Raw genomic sequence first — 14,527 nt, forward strand, 5'->3', positions numbered from 1 at the left:
CCAGCTGACTACCACTTCTGATTATGGTTATGGCGGGTTGCACTAAGAATGTGCAAGCCAAAAACCGCCTTGAGGCGACAGTTACTGTGATTTGGCGCTATTTAATAAAACGAAATTGAATTAAACAAAAAAAAAAAAAAAAACCTGTATAACACATACCGACTCACAACCCCTGCAATAATCAGTGGGCGGGTTTTTTGGTGGATGCTTCCAAATGCACCACCTAATTGAGACTAACAGATTCTATAATCAGGGTGTACGATCACATCAGGCTAGAAAAATCATTAGCATTCCCTTACTGTGCTGTGGCAGCAAAAGATTAATGAGCTGCAAAAGCAGCCAACGGCCATTCATTTTCAGTGAGAGCCGATGACGAAGGACAGTTATTGCTGTTGCAGCAAACAGCATGATGCCAGCACTCACTTGCACAACTTTAGGCTGATCTTCACTTTGCACCAATCAGCGGTGACATGCCAAAGCTGCCACCAACTGTAACATTTATGCAGCTTCCTGACTTTTTTTTTTTTTTGGGGGGGGGGTTGTGTATGTACAAGATGAGTGAGCTTTTGTTATATTTTTCATCAACAGTAAATCAGGTTGCGCTCACCCCTTACATCAAATTACATAGACACCAAATCCCAACTGTTTTGGATTATTACTGAAACACGAGACGAGATATTAAACTGTGCCCAGGAATCCATGGTATCAATTCCCTTATGTTGTGTGATACCGCAATGTTAACAGTTTTTAATCTTCAAAGAAATCCAATTAAAACAAATATTCAACATCTTGCTGGCCTGCAATCTGCAAACACCTGTGAGCAGAGCTATAGAAACTACTCACGAGATCGCCAAAGAAATGGTAAGGCCAAACATTAATGTTATTATCAGACGAAGGTGATATTTGACTCTACACTTTGTTTTCTCTATGTTTCTGCACTCTCACCTGAAGAACCACTGAGCTGTGCGTGTTGCTTGTGAAAAATCGAGTGTTTCCAGTCTTTGATGCCTGAAGGTGAGCAGAGATGCCCATATCACCATAGCCCAGAGCAACTTTCATGTGAGCGTCGTCGTCCTCCACGAGGGATCTAATAGGAAAAAGGAAATAAGTTTTTCTTTTTTTTTTCTTTTTTTAACTTCAAACGGGTAGCAAATGCACATTTCCCTCTAATTTTAGCTTCTGGAAAGTAGGACAGATGCATTTTCAAAGTGACACTGCTTAAGGACATTTTGGGCGGCGGTAGCTTAATTGTTAGACTGTCACCTAAAAGTTGTAGAACTGCAAGACTGAATCAGCGAGGGAAATTGTGGCAAAGGAAGTGAACGAGGTACAATGATCTTCCCGAAGCTCTAACCAACCAGACTCCAGCTCTAGGCCACTCCCGAGTCTTAAAAAGCTGCTCATGAATTCCATGAGAATATACTAATATGCAAGAAATGTTTCTCCATAATATCAGTAAAACATTGTGAAATACCCAAGGCTGACATTGCATCCGTTCTAACTTTTGTTAATTAGCACTTAAATGAACATGCAATGATATGCACTAAACATTCTGTGGAAAAAAAACAAGCTTTGAAATCCCAATGTCATATTCACAGCCTTCATTATCCTCTTTAGTTGTATAGATGAACAAGTTATAGGCACATATGTCTGTGTCACACCACCAGCACTAACATCAGCAGGATCTGGCATGAATATTCAACACGGTGCCAAAATGACCTCTGCCCTAATTTACATGAAATGTGATGTGGATATTTGCTGTAGCCACAGTATACGAGCCCTTTTGCCAGAACTGAAGATTTCCACTTAGGTGGATGTGGTATAACGGTTCAATCCCAAGCTCCTTCTGTCCACCTGTCAAAGTGACCTTGGACAAGAGGCTAAACTCCTAATTGGTCCCAGTGGTCAGGAAAGCACCGTGCCTGGTAGATTCCTGCCACCAGTGTGTGCTTGTGAACAAGACACAGACAGGATAATATCACTATATAAATGGAGACATACACCATTTCCCACAGTACACAGTCAATATTTAAATTATGAAGAGAAGCTCCCTGAATTGTCCCTGGATGATGAATAGATTTCATTCTGGACAACCTCTAGCACCTTCAATCTAGAGCCTCCATCATGTTAAAATGGCAAGAATATACATCTCAGTGAAATACACATGGACATAAAGTTTGCAAATGGATTCGCCACTGACAACTGCATCCTGTCTTCCAATACATTCAGCAGCAGCTCACCTTCCTTCCACTCCCCTCTTCTTTTCTTCGTGCAAGGTTTTTTAGTATTGCACATTTCTTACAAACACTGAAACCTCTGGAGGCCACGGAGTGTCACAAAACACATTATTACACCAAAATATTTGAAAAAGTAAGTGTGAAGGTGAAAGTGAAGCGCCTGGCTTCAAGTTGACATTGAAGGATTTTTCTGCAGTGCACAAAAAAAAATGAGCTAACTGCAATGGCTAAGTGATAAACAAACAAGAATACCGCCCGATGTAGACTTAGTGACACTTAAGCTGTTTTTTGAGTCAAGCTGGATGCTGATGGGTATCACAGCTATGTAATGCATCATCTCTTGAAATTTAATGAGGAAATGAAAAGAAGAAAGCTTCTAATGAATTTAAATGAGCTGCGCAGCACTGAAAAAGATCATTAAATAGAAATAATGTGACTAATGGTGAAAGCATATTACATGTCCAGTGATTATTTCTCAGGTTTCAGAGCTTAGGGAGGGGAAAAAAGATAGGATACAAAATACTGCTAATGATGATTGAAGCAAATGAAAGTTTTGGGGCTTTTTTGTTGTTGTTTTGCATAATGTCTGAGCCATTTATCCTTTCGTGGATCCTACACAGTAAGAGTCCTCTGGGAAATCTTGCAGCAGCCGTCTGTGAGAAAAAAGTCAGCGCCGTGGGAGCACGATAATTTAGCATTTTGTTATAATCTATGAATGTGTAAAAGGATGAAAATTCAGATACAACTACGACCTCGACATGTGATGTAATAGGGTGTAAAGTCCCTAACTGCTCCATAGAGGGTGAACATGGAAAGACGGCAAGTGTGACTCAGATCCCCAAGGCAGATACTCTCGGGATACGAGTACATTTTGTTCAGACAAAACTGACATTAGAGAATGAAGCTCATTTGGGTACAAGAGCTGTGGATCAAAAGAAGAACAATACTAACATTTGCTATCAAGCAACACAGCTCTATAGTGTATATCATAAGCAAATCATTTGGATTGCTTTTCTACTCCAAGTACCAAAAACAAAACAAACACAAAAACAAAACAAAAAACAGCTGACTTTGGCGTTAACAGTTCGCAAAAGAATCGGAAACACCTGTCTTGCATTTCTAGAAAAGCAAGAACATGATGACAATCCGACAATAAAAACAATGATGTGATTGAATAAGGGCAGTTATTTTAATGGGAAAGAAACAAAACTTTCTTTGCCAAGTCTGCGTCCACAGTAGCCAATTAAAAATCTGTATTTCTAACACAGAATGAAAACTAGGCTTAAAATATTATTTCTATTCTCCATGCACTATATTGAGATGACATAAACAGCAATTAATGTGCAATTGGGGCCTCAAACAGTGTTAATTTTCAGACGAATACTGGCCTGGTTAGAAATCCTTTTTTTTTTCACCCCACAAAAATGTCTGGCTCAGCATAGAAGTGAATTTGCGTCTTCAAACAGACCCCATAAGCAGGCAGCGCTTGTCAGATATACGAGACTAATGGAAGTAATTTGAAGTTCTTGTCTGGCTGAGCGCTTGATTTTTTAAAAATTTATTTATTTATTTTTTGTGGGTAGTGGAGTGGTTTTCCCATTTGTGAGTAAATGTTCCCTGTGCTTTGATGGGCTGTTATTCAACATCACTGAATAAAACATAGCTTTTACATGTTAATAAAAAGGCTGGGTGAGCCGCTGAGTGTCACGCTCTTCTTTCATATGTATGAAATTAAATTAATGGGGCATATTTAGGTGGAGGTAATATTTTAAAATTGCTTCACATTTAAACTGAAAAACAGTTTATGTCTGTCCCAATAACAGATAGATAAACATACACACAGAGGAGGGTGTACAGTTATTCTTTTTAAGTATACGGAAAACTACACACCCACAATGAATAATTAAAGAACGCTCTTGATATTGAGAGTCTCCTAAATATGTCTGTTTTCTACTTAGCAGCAATATTCGTATAGCAACTCTGATCACAGAAAAAGGGAGCTGCTCAGTCTAATAACCAATCATCTAGTCTTCAGATTTCCTCAGCATCTCTAACATGTCTGGTTTTTACTTAATCATAAATAAAGAAAACATAGTCCCAGCTGGTAAAGTAAGTTGGGAATATAACACTTGCCTCCATCTGCATTACATGCATATCTATTTTAAGACTGATCTCATATAACGTTATGTACATCAGTAATAAGTAGGCAGAACATTGCTTATGTAAATTGTACATCCATTAAAGCTTTTGATGCAGGTCTATTATAGGAGTAATCAAGTGTGATGGTGTGTTCATCTGTTACATAAAGATTTGGTAGCACAACATGGTACATCTGATTAGAAGAAACGAGATAGTTAAAGCTAGGTATTTTGCTGTGATTCTAATTCTTCAGGACACTGAACATGTCATGAAAAAGAAAAACACTTTGATGACATCTCTTTTGTTGGGGGAAAGAAAAAGAACAGGGGAGAACTCGGGTTTTTAAGTCTGCCATCTATTTGTATCATCTCCCCGTGTCTGCATGGATTCTCTCTGGCTTCCTCTCACAGTCCACAGACATGCAATTAGTAGAGATGGACCGATCCGATATTACGTATCGGTAGCGGTCCGATACTGACCTAAATGACTGGATCGGATATCGGAGAAAAATAAAAAATGTAATCCGATCCATTAAATATCACGAAAGCACCTCACAAAACTTGCAACACGCCGTAACTCGCCTCAGAACGTTAGCATGTCAGAGCAGTATGCATCACGTGATAGAGCGGCTGTGGCATGCGGGACCTGTCGGTGGTCTGGATAGCATTTGGAGCTTCGCTAGCAACCTGGCATTTCATCTTCGACAAAGTTATCCCCGAGAGAAGTAAAGCAAGTGTGTAAGTCCATCTCTGAATGTTTGTAAAGCATTCCTGCGTTAAGCTTAACGAGCGACTGCCTCTCGCTCTCCGGCTGCTACTTCAATCGTGAAACTGCTTAAATGATCAGCTGATCGGCTTTTCTGTCGCGACTCCGTCTCTCTTCTTTGTTTTTGGCCCACTTTGCACCAGAAAGAGGAAACCAGCGGCTGAACAACAGCAGCACGTTTAAGCTTGATAAGCTGTTGTTAGAATTTATTTAATATTACTTTCTACTCGAGGATCTTTTTCTACGTAGCTGACGCTGGTAACTGTGCAGGGGCGGATCTAGCAAAGTTTAACCAGGGGGGCCGATAGGGCATTAACTGGGAAAAGGGGGCACAAAGACATACTTTTCTTTCTTATTCTCATTTAAAATGTCGAGCTTTTAATAAATAATTATCTGACACACAAAGTTTTAATTTGATGTAAAATGAATAGAAGTCCATTACTGTATATAGTAACTATTAAGTCTAATATATATACCCTAGTAAGCTATAGTACTTTTTCCTTTGGGAAGGTACCATCTGTGCAGTCTGCAATTTTGTTGAAGAAAGATGTTGAATCTATTTAATATTTCTTGAAAAATAATTGATTTCTGTGCATTTTTTTTCACACTGCATCAAATTAAGGTTGATTACGTCGATTAAGCATCATGAGGTGGAGCGTGAGGGGTGGTTCCCTATTTTTTATTTATTTATTTTTGTTGTTGCTGGGAGTTGGAACCCTATTAGTTAGGTTGCTTAATATTTACGCTAAGTACTCTTTAAAATACCAGAATAGGGAGGATGGTGTAGGTCTAAGTTTTTTAGATTGATCAGTATTGCTGAACTATGAAATATTTTTTTTGTATACAGGTATAACAGAATAGCTTTAGTGTAGTTGTTGTTTTAAACTTGAGTATGAACTTGCAGACTTGCAAAATGCAGCAAGATATTTTAAAAAACAGTTTTGTTGATTAAAAAACACTATATCGGATTCATATCGGTATCGGCAGATATCCAAATTTATGATATCGGTATCGGTATCGGACATAAAAAAGTGGTATCGTGCCATCTCTAGCAATTAGTAGGGTTAGGTTAACTGGTGATTCTAAATTGCCCACAGGTGTGTGTGTGTGGCTGTCTGTGTTAGCCCTGGTGACCTGTCCAGGCTGTACCCTGCTCTCTCTGCTCACCATATGGCAGCTATAATAGGCTCCAACCACCCCCATCACCCTGAATTGGATAAGCAGAAGAAAATGGATGGGTGGGCTAAGGGGAAAACAGATGCAATTCACAGAAAGGATGTAATGAATGCTAAAAGGCCGAAATAATTATTCACACCTGCTTCTATCAAAGTTTGCTTTGATATTGGTACAGATTATACATGCATGCATGTTTAAACAATACTAGTGTTCTCCTATTTTTCTTATGTGGAAGCCAGTTTCTGCTGAATGGTCCGTGTACAAAGGGCTCCAGAGCGCTTGTGGTTTAGGTAGTAGAGTTGCTCCTACAGTCTATATGTCAAAGTATCCTTGGGAAAGATATTGAAGCTCAAATTGCCCCTGATCCATTCATCACAGTGTACATGTGTAAATTGATACAATAGTGATTAGGTATAGATAAAGGCACTGTAACAATGTATAGGTGATTGGGTGAATGAGAGTTGTAGCAGAAAAACCAAACTAGTTCCAGTCCATTTGCCATTCTTTTTCTAACTGTAACATCACAAACTTTAACACTAAACATACTAATTGAGTCAGACAAGCAGCTCTTGGGGTTTCTGCAAAAATCTGAGCACCGCAAAGTCTGACTTTGGGGTAAATTTGCTGGATTTGAGCTTTTGTACAGAAAACTGCCAAATTTTCTGTTATTATACAGATACTCACAGAGGCTCATTATCCGTTAATTGAGTACGTTTGATTAACAGTATCTTGTTGCTACTTACCCTCTTAAGCAGTCCCTATGGGGGGACTACTTGTTTTTTTGTTTTTTTTTGTTTGGTTGTTGTTGTTTTACTTTTTAGAGACTATTTTCTTGTGATGTGTAACTCAAATAGGTCTCCTTTTTCACAATAGTTAACCCAAAATTGAAAAAACAAAACAAAAAAAACAAAAAAAACAAAACACACCTCTCAGCAAAGGTAAGATTTGCATTAAAAACTGGATGCTGCAGCAAGGACTTCACTATAAAAATTATATTCTTACCATTATTAGTCAAGAACAGAGAGAACCATAACTATAAGGGATCAGCTTGCAGAGTCTCACTTCAAACCCTATGCAGCATTTACAGAACTGTGCAAAGACTCATATAGCATGGTTTTTCACAGGACTGCACATGAATGAGTCCACAAGTGCAACATGCATTGTTTTTTAAAACAGTGTCTTTATTTTTAAAAACATCACAGGCTGCAGGCTGGCGAATCACCTGCAATACCGCTCATTTGACCTGAATAACTGACCTCAAGCAATGTGACAGAACTGGTCTACTTTCACTGGCCGCAAACCATTTTGTCAACGTTAAAGACTGTATTAAGACAGTAGTTTTGATGGTTTTGACAAAGATCAAGATTGAAATGATAATAAAAAAAGGGAAGATCACTCTCCTGAGTTACAATTAAAAAAAAAGAAAAAGGATTCGCCATTTGAAATAAAATGCCATTTAAACACATACAGCATTTTTGCCTTTAGGTTTCAGAATAAGTAAATGGTGAATCATTAGATCGTTAACCTTGCACATATTAAAGAAACTCAGAAATGCATAATAATTACTGAACTCCACAACTAAAGACCCAACAAATCAAATGGTCACTTAAAAAAGATCTACACCATTAACTAAGTAAAATAAAATGCTCATTACTGGCCTGATTGCTGCTATTGTTATGCTTTACTCTGTGAGCAAATAAAGTATGTAAGCGAGCAGAGATTCATTAGTCTGCAAACACAGAATGGAAATTAAATGTCTGCTTGGGTATTGTAATGTTTTTGATGTACATTAGTGTGAAATGTAAATAGCCATCTTTCAGTAATTATTTTTATAGTAACTGTTGCACAGTAATTAACTTTACCAACAATTATAGATGCTGAATCTTTTTGCCGTGAAGGAAAACTGCACACAGGGCTGGAAATGCAGAATTATTAACGATGTGAGGCACAATTACTTTGGATCAGTTGGACGTGGGAAAAAAAAAAAGGGTTTCAACTTGCTATACTATAAAAATGTCACTGAATGCTTTTGCTGCCTAATCTGGTTTAAAAGTCATTATTGTTAATCTTTAGACTCATTATTCGTGCTAATAAAAAATTAAAAAAGTTAGCTTAGGAGTTGTGGGCGGAAAACTTTCTCCTCTTTTCTTCACAGAGAAACTTTAGGCTCTGATAAGCTGAGCTGACCTCAAACTCACAAAAAGCTTCATCAGGCAGGCTTTTCTGTCACCTCACTTCGCTTCACATCTTTGCACTTTAACACACCACAAAGACTTCAGCAAACTAACATTCCTGTGTAGACTTTTTTGTGAAGACTCAAACGATTAGGCCAAAGACATTTGGGATATATGATGGATAAACATTAAGAGAAGGTCAGGGTGAATCTAATTGTTATTCCTTTCACATGCTGAACTGAGGAGCTGGTAGGAGGACCAATGAGGATACATAAACAGACAAAATAAGCACAAAAACACGGAGACCTCTACCACCACAGGAGGTAAGGAAAACTAGAAATATGAGATCTAGCTATATTACTACAGGTCTGTTACATATGAATGATTAAGAATTAAATACAGCACCATCTTTTAGATGACAATGAGAGAATGGAATTGGTAATAAGGTACATTTTACAAGGATGATAATGGACCATGTCTAGCAGGAACACCATTACCACGAAATACTGATGGCTTTAACAATAGTCACAATCACACTGACACAGAGCACAGGCGATGTACTGGTACATTTACCCCGTCAGGTGGTAAGTCGGACAGGCAGCGAGGAGAGAGTGGGTTGTCCAAACCACAAAGGAGTGTTGGTGGCTGCCGGAACGAAACAAAGAAGACAACAGCTACAGCATCCCACATAAAAGTTCTGCTCTTCCTCACAGACCAGAGAACGGAGTCTTGAATCTCTAGCTGCATCCCTGAGCAGTCTGAAGATACAAAGCTTTAGTGCACGCAGCACTGACCAACGCAAAAATAATATGTATATTATGTTGGATTTTTTTCTCTGATCTTGAATAAAAGTACTATTACATTCAAATAAATTCTACTAAGCTTCTATATTATATGCGTATATAACATTTGCACAATCACATACGAACTTTTTAAAACATAGCAATATATAACACTGTATTAATTGTGGCGTTGTGTTTGTATGAAAGATTATGCTCAATAAAAGCTGTCACAAGTTCAACGCTAAACTCATTTCACAGTTTAATACTCAGCAGGTCATGAAGCACATTCAGCCTTTGAACACGGAGGGTGGATGAATGCAAAACTGCTTATCAAACACTCAGTATCATACACTGTCACACATACTGCCGGGGTAATTTCATTAAAAGTCAGTGCCTCCCGTCTGATTTTTTATTTATTTAATTATTTTTTTGTACAATAACTTGTATGTACTACATAAAGCCGTGCAAAATCTTGCCTTTGCTATGAAAATCTTGAAGTACACAGGATTGAGGGCAAACTTTTCACATTTTAAGCCACTGAAGAAAGTTTTTTCATATAACCAACTTTAAGAACAAAAATCACAGGATACATCAACTTGAAAAACAAAACGTCATCAGTTTAAGGTTTTGCATAAAGAGTAAGAAAACCAAACATTGGTGTCGTGGATGTGAAAGAAATTTAAAAAGTGCACTTTGGCTAAACTTCAAGGGGTAACGTTACCATGTGGGATAGGTGGCTGTCAAAACAAATTATAGCATATCTACCGTCTCTCTCTTTTTTTTAACCTGCATTTTGATGCCTTGCTTATCTTCTGGCTGTGATTCATACCGTGTCAAAATAATTTTATAATTTAGTCATATTGTAAACGGTTGCAAATGTAGCTAACAGCCATGAAATGGAGAAACAAAACTGATGTTCCTTAGTTCTTTAAAATGCTGAAATTTGAGCTCACAGAAAGGCATAACTAACATGTGTACTTTGAGGGCCTGTAATGAAAAATATACTATTCATAATATAGCATGAAGGTAAAATTTTTACATTTTCTCCAATAAATACGCTTAAACAAAATCACAAGTTACTTGATCATGTATAGAATAACCCCCCTATTCCCTAGAAGTTGGTATTATATCAGAAGCCTTAATATATTCTAAGAAAACCATTTTATTTCATTTGACTTTAAAACATTTTAATACATGCATAATACTGACCACTTCACAAGCTGAGTGTGAAGTAATAGATTACAGATGATATAAATCCCTCTTTTAAAGGCAATACAGAGATCTATCCTAGATTTTATGCATAGACAAAGTTGTTAAAATTACTATCAGGTAGTACCTTGAAATGCAGTTACCTTAGCAACTACATTGGCACATTGATAACAATTCAGTTAAAGAATCTGTATAATGGTGGTACAGATGAAAGCCTTTGTTCAGGTCTTTCCTCAACCACTAGAAAATGTACTTCTAACTACAACGACAAGTGCAAAATATGTGATGCTATACAATCCATTTTAATATCAGTGAGATTTGCATGAACAGGAATGTTGCCTTAATTTTCAGCGAGCCGGAGGAGGAAGCTGAAGGGTTGAAAAGAAGTAATAAGGGAAAGGGTGGCAGCCTATCCAGTCCCTTCATGTCAGTGGAAAGCTTAAACACATCCTTACACCACTGACAGTTCAGGAAGCTAAAGTCAACTTGGCTTTCTCCTGGAATGACAGCAGAAGGGTCTTAAAAGATTAATGAGTATGGCTTTACTGCCTCGTCATGTTTAGCCTTGCATCGATAGGAACTTTATTAATCTCATCTGTTTTAGGTTCTTTGACATTTGTGGGACCAACATCACATTTTCTGGAGACAGATGCTTTTAAATTTGTAATGCACCAGAAATTCTTTTCACACGTAATAAAAACAAAAACAGATCACTTTTTCTTTTTATTCAGCATTGCATGTTATATATATAAATGTTAACAAAAAAACTTGGTGTCTACACGTGCCATCAGAAAAGGCTTTCCTGTGTCAGTTTCTGGACCCCGGTGCAAAGTAACCAGGGTAAAGGCTAAGTTAGCATTGCAGTCCTCGGTGCTCGTGTCAGATTTATTGTCAGATGCATTTATTTCCCCATTTGTTTGGCTATTGACATTATTTTGAATCCTACTGTATAAATGTAATCATGGAGGCCACACAACTTGATTACATCAATAACTAATACACAGAATAGAGTGTGTGTTTATGAGGACATGGAGAGAAAAAACGGAGACACCAATCATAATGGCAGTGGAGGGCACTAAAATAGCGCAGCCATTGTGTCTAAACAGGAAAAAATAAAAGAGCTAAACAGGCTGGTGCGTTCAAGCATAATCAAAGGCATTCTGTTTCACGTCTTTGCCTCCGACAGACGGCTTTTCATGTCTGATTTCATTTTTTATTGAATGCTGAACTCATTCCCTGCTTTCACACTGGAGACTGGAATTACCAGTGCAGGTCCAGTTTTGAAGTTGTGAAACATCTATATCGTCTAGCAGGGAGGGGATCAAAAGTCTTTTGAAAAGTCTGAACTTGGGATTTTTCGATTCCGCAGGCACTTGATTTATTGGGATGTGTCTGTGATACCTGCCCACACTTTGCAGACTCACAAAAAAAGAAGAGAGAAAAAAAAAGGAGAGATCTCTATTCTTAGGTTGGAGAAGCAAAAAGAAAGAATCATAGATAAAATTGGTGAGAAAAAAAAACAGCATCATAATCTAAATGATCATGCTTTGGGGTGAGCCTATCTCTTGTACAAAGAGATACAAAAACGTTAATATCTGATACCGATATGTAAATAATAATAACAAGTCCGTCAGTCTGACGCCTAAAATGCATTAATTACTGACAACAGTGGTAAAAGCTGAAACCTCTTAAAAGTAAGTGGAAGTTTTTCTGTGCCACCTTAAACTGTACTTAACTGCATCCTGTTTACTTTAGGTCTCAGTCACACATACCTGATGACTGGTCAGTGATCATCTGGCAAACAGAGGTTACAAGGGAAAGAAAAGAAAGAAGAAAGAAGTTCATTCTCAGACCTGTTTGTGAGTGGTCGAAGGAAAACGTTAGCGTGAAAGTGGTTGCAAAGAGGATACTGCACCAAAAACCTCTTTGTGATTGCTTTGTTAGCTAGCAGGTTGCCACAGTTAAATGTATTTGTAGTTTGTGTGGAAGGCAACAACCTTTCTGCAAACACTTGCAAGCTACTCACCCAGCAGTACTGAAATTGTACAAGTACAACACAGATCAAAAAAACTTTTACCCTGAAGGTGAGCACTCTCGATTTCTGGTTTGCATCACACATTTTCAAGTTTCATTACAACTCAGAAAGTAAATAGTACAATCTATGCAAATCACAAACGACAAGAACATTGTCCAAAAGATCAAAGCAATCACAAAGAGGTTTTGAGTGTAGCACCCTTTTTGCAAAAAAATTTCACCTAGCAACAGCCAGCAACCACTCACCAACCTGTCAAGGAATACACACATTTTTCCCTGGAGATTACCTGGGGGTTAGTGTTTAGTCTCCAGGCCTGTGTGAGTCCACCTCTGACAAACTAAAGTGGCTGTAAATAGTTTAGAACAACTATGTGAAATAAAGGATAAAGTAATGATTTGTAAATAATGTAGACCTACTGAAACGTGACAGTTTACTACAAACATCTCTTCTGAAACACAGGTCTCAAAATCCAAACTTACTGTCAGTGAAAAAGAAGACACCATGAAGTCCAAGTAACTCTCAGTCAGAGAGTTTTAGAAAAGCCATTTCTAAAACTTGGAGCACACCAGCCTCAATAATTATGAAATTGAAGAAGTTTGGGAGCACCTCGGCTCGTCATAAAGTTGGCAGTCTAACTCAGTGGTCAGTCAGAGTGAGATTCATAGGTCCTCTGAAGAGATACCTGCTGGAAGGATAGCCATGCCGATGGCACTTCATCAATCAGGCTTTTAAGGTAAAGTGGCTAGACAGAAGCCACTCGAGGAAAAAAGACATCTGACAGCCCAATTGGAATTTGTCAAACGGCATTTTCAAGGACTCCAAGAACATGAGAGAAAAGCTTCGGGTTTCATGGAAAAACTGAAGTCTTCCATCACAAGCTACTAAAGCTTGGGGTGGCTGCATCCTACTGCAGGAGTGTAGTGACCGAGGAGCTGCGTGAAAACTGTCAAATAGATACACAAAACCTGCTCCAGAGTGTACAGAAATGCTGATCCTGGCACCTATGGATGAGATTGCAAGAAGCTCTGATTGTAATGTCCTGACAAGTACGAGGAGGGGCTTTGATCCATCTGTAATGTTGTAATTAACAATGAAGCTCTCTTATTTTAAGACAAGAGAAAATAATTACTATTAAGTGCGAGAGAGAAAGAGAAACCGAAAAGATATCCCCCCTCCTTCCCTCCAAGGACACATCCGTGGCAAACACGGCTCATGCATCATCTGTGGAAAGACTTTACGATGGCAGTTGAGAGATGCTGCCCTTCCAATCTGACAGAGCTTGAGAGGATCTATAAGGAAGAAGGGGATAAATTGTTCATGTTTGCAAAGCTTGTAGAGACTTACCCAAGAGCCCAAAGCTTTAAATGCTGCCAAAGGGACTTCCAAAAGTACCAAATTAAAAAGGCCTAAATAATTATGAAAATGAAAGACTTCAGTTTTTCCATTTTTAACAGATTTACGTATTCTTGTGTGACCGATGGGCAGAAAATTGCAATTTCATCCATTCAAGATTAAATCTACAAGATAAAAATGTGTCAAAGTGAAGGAGCTCACATACCTTCTGAATCCACTGTGCTTTGAGTGTGTGTGTGTGTGTGTGTGTGTGTGTGTGTGTGTGTGTGTGTGTGTGTGTGTGTGTGTGTGTGTGTACTCAACAAAAAGATCACAAGACTCCTACAGTCTGGCTGGTGCCCTCACAATACACTCTCTAGCAGCTGAATCCAAAGCGCTTGTGAAAATAGAAAGGCACAAGACAAGGTGACAAAGTGCACGGAGAGAAACAAAACAGGGACGACTGGGTGAGCACCTCTGAAGCTAAGTGAGTGGAGTCAGGAGGAAAATCCATTTGTCTTTAGTAAACAGACACCTATAGTGAAGCGTCACTCTCAATCACTGAGAATAGCAATGCAATAATGCTATGTCCTGAGCAGCTCCTATTCATGAAAAAAAATAAAGAGTACAGTACAACGATCAAACACTACATCACATCAATCATCAAGAGAAAACACC

The 14,527-nt window shown here is 38.3% G+C and overlaps 1 protein-coding gene across 3 annotated transcripts in view; it reads right to left on the reverse strand.

The window, feature by feature from the left end:
* The window catches only part of klhl13 (kelch-like family member 13), a 45,264-nt gene that overhangs the window by 14,392 nt on the left and 16,345 nt on the right, over window positions 1-14,527 (reverse strand). For 2 of the 3 annotated variants that reach the window (XM_085288845.1, XM_085288844.1), the window contains 2 exons: window positions 9,065-9,136; window positions 946-1,087 (listed from right to left, as the gene is read on the reverse strand). In XM_085288845.1, the coding sequence (XP_085144971.1) occupies window positions 946-1,087; window positions 9,065-9,136 (214 nt within the window). The remainder of the gene's footprint in view (window positions 1-945; window positions 1,088-9,064; window positions 9,137-14,527) is intronic. The other variant, XM_085288846.1, reaches the window with a different exon arrangement.

This window comes from Mchenga conophoros, linkage group LG10 (genome assembly GCF_057382185.1).
Source record: "Mchenga conophoros isolate Kocher_MC1m ecotype Shallow Benthic linkage group LG10, M_conophoros_male_GT1.1, whole genome shotgun sequence".
NCBI lineage: Eukaryota > Metazoa > Chordata > Actinopteri > Cichliformes > Cichlidae > Mchenga > Mchenga conophoros.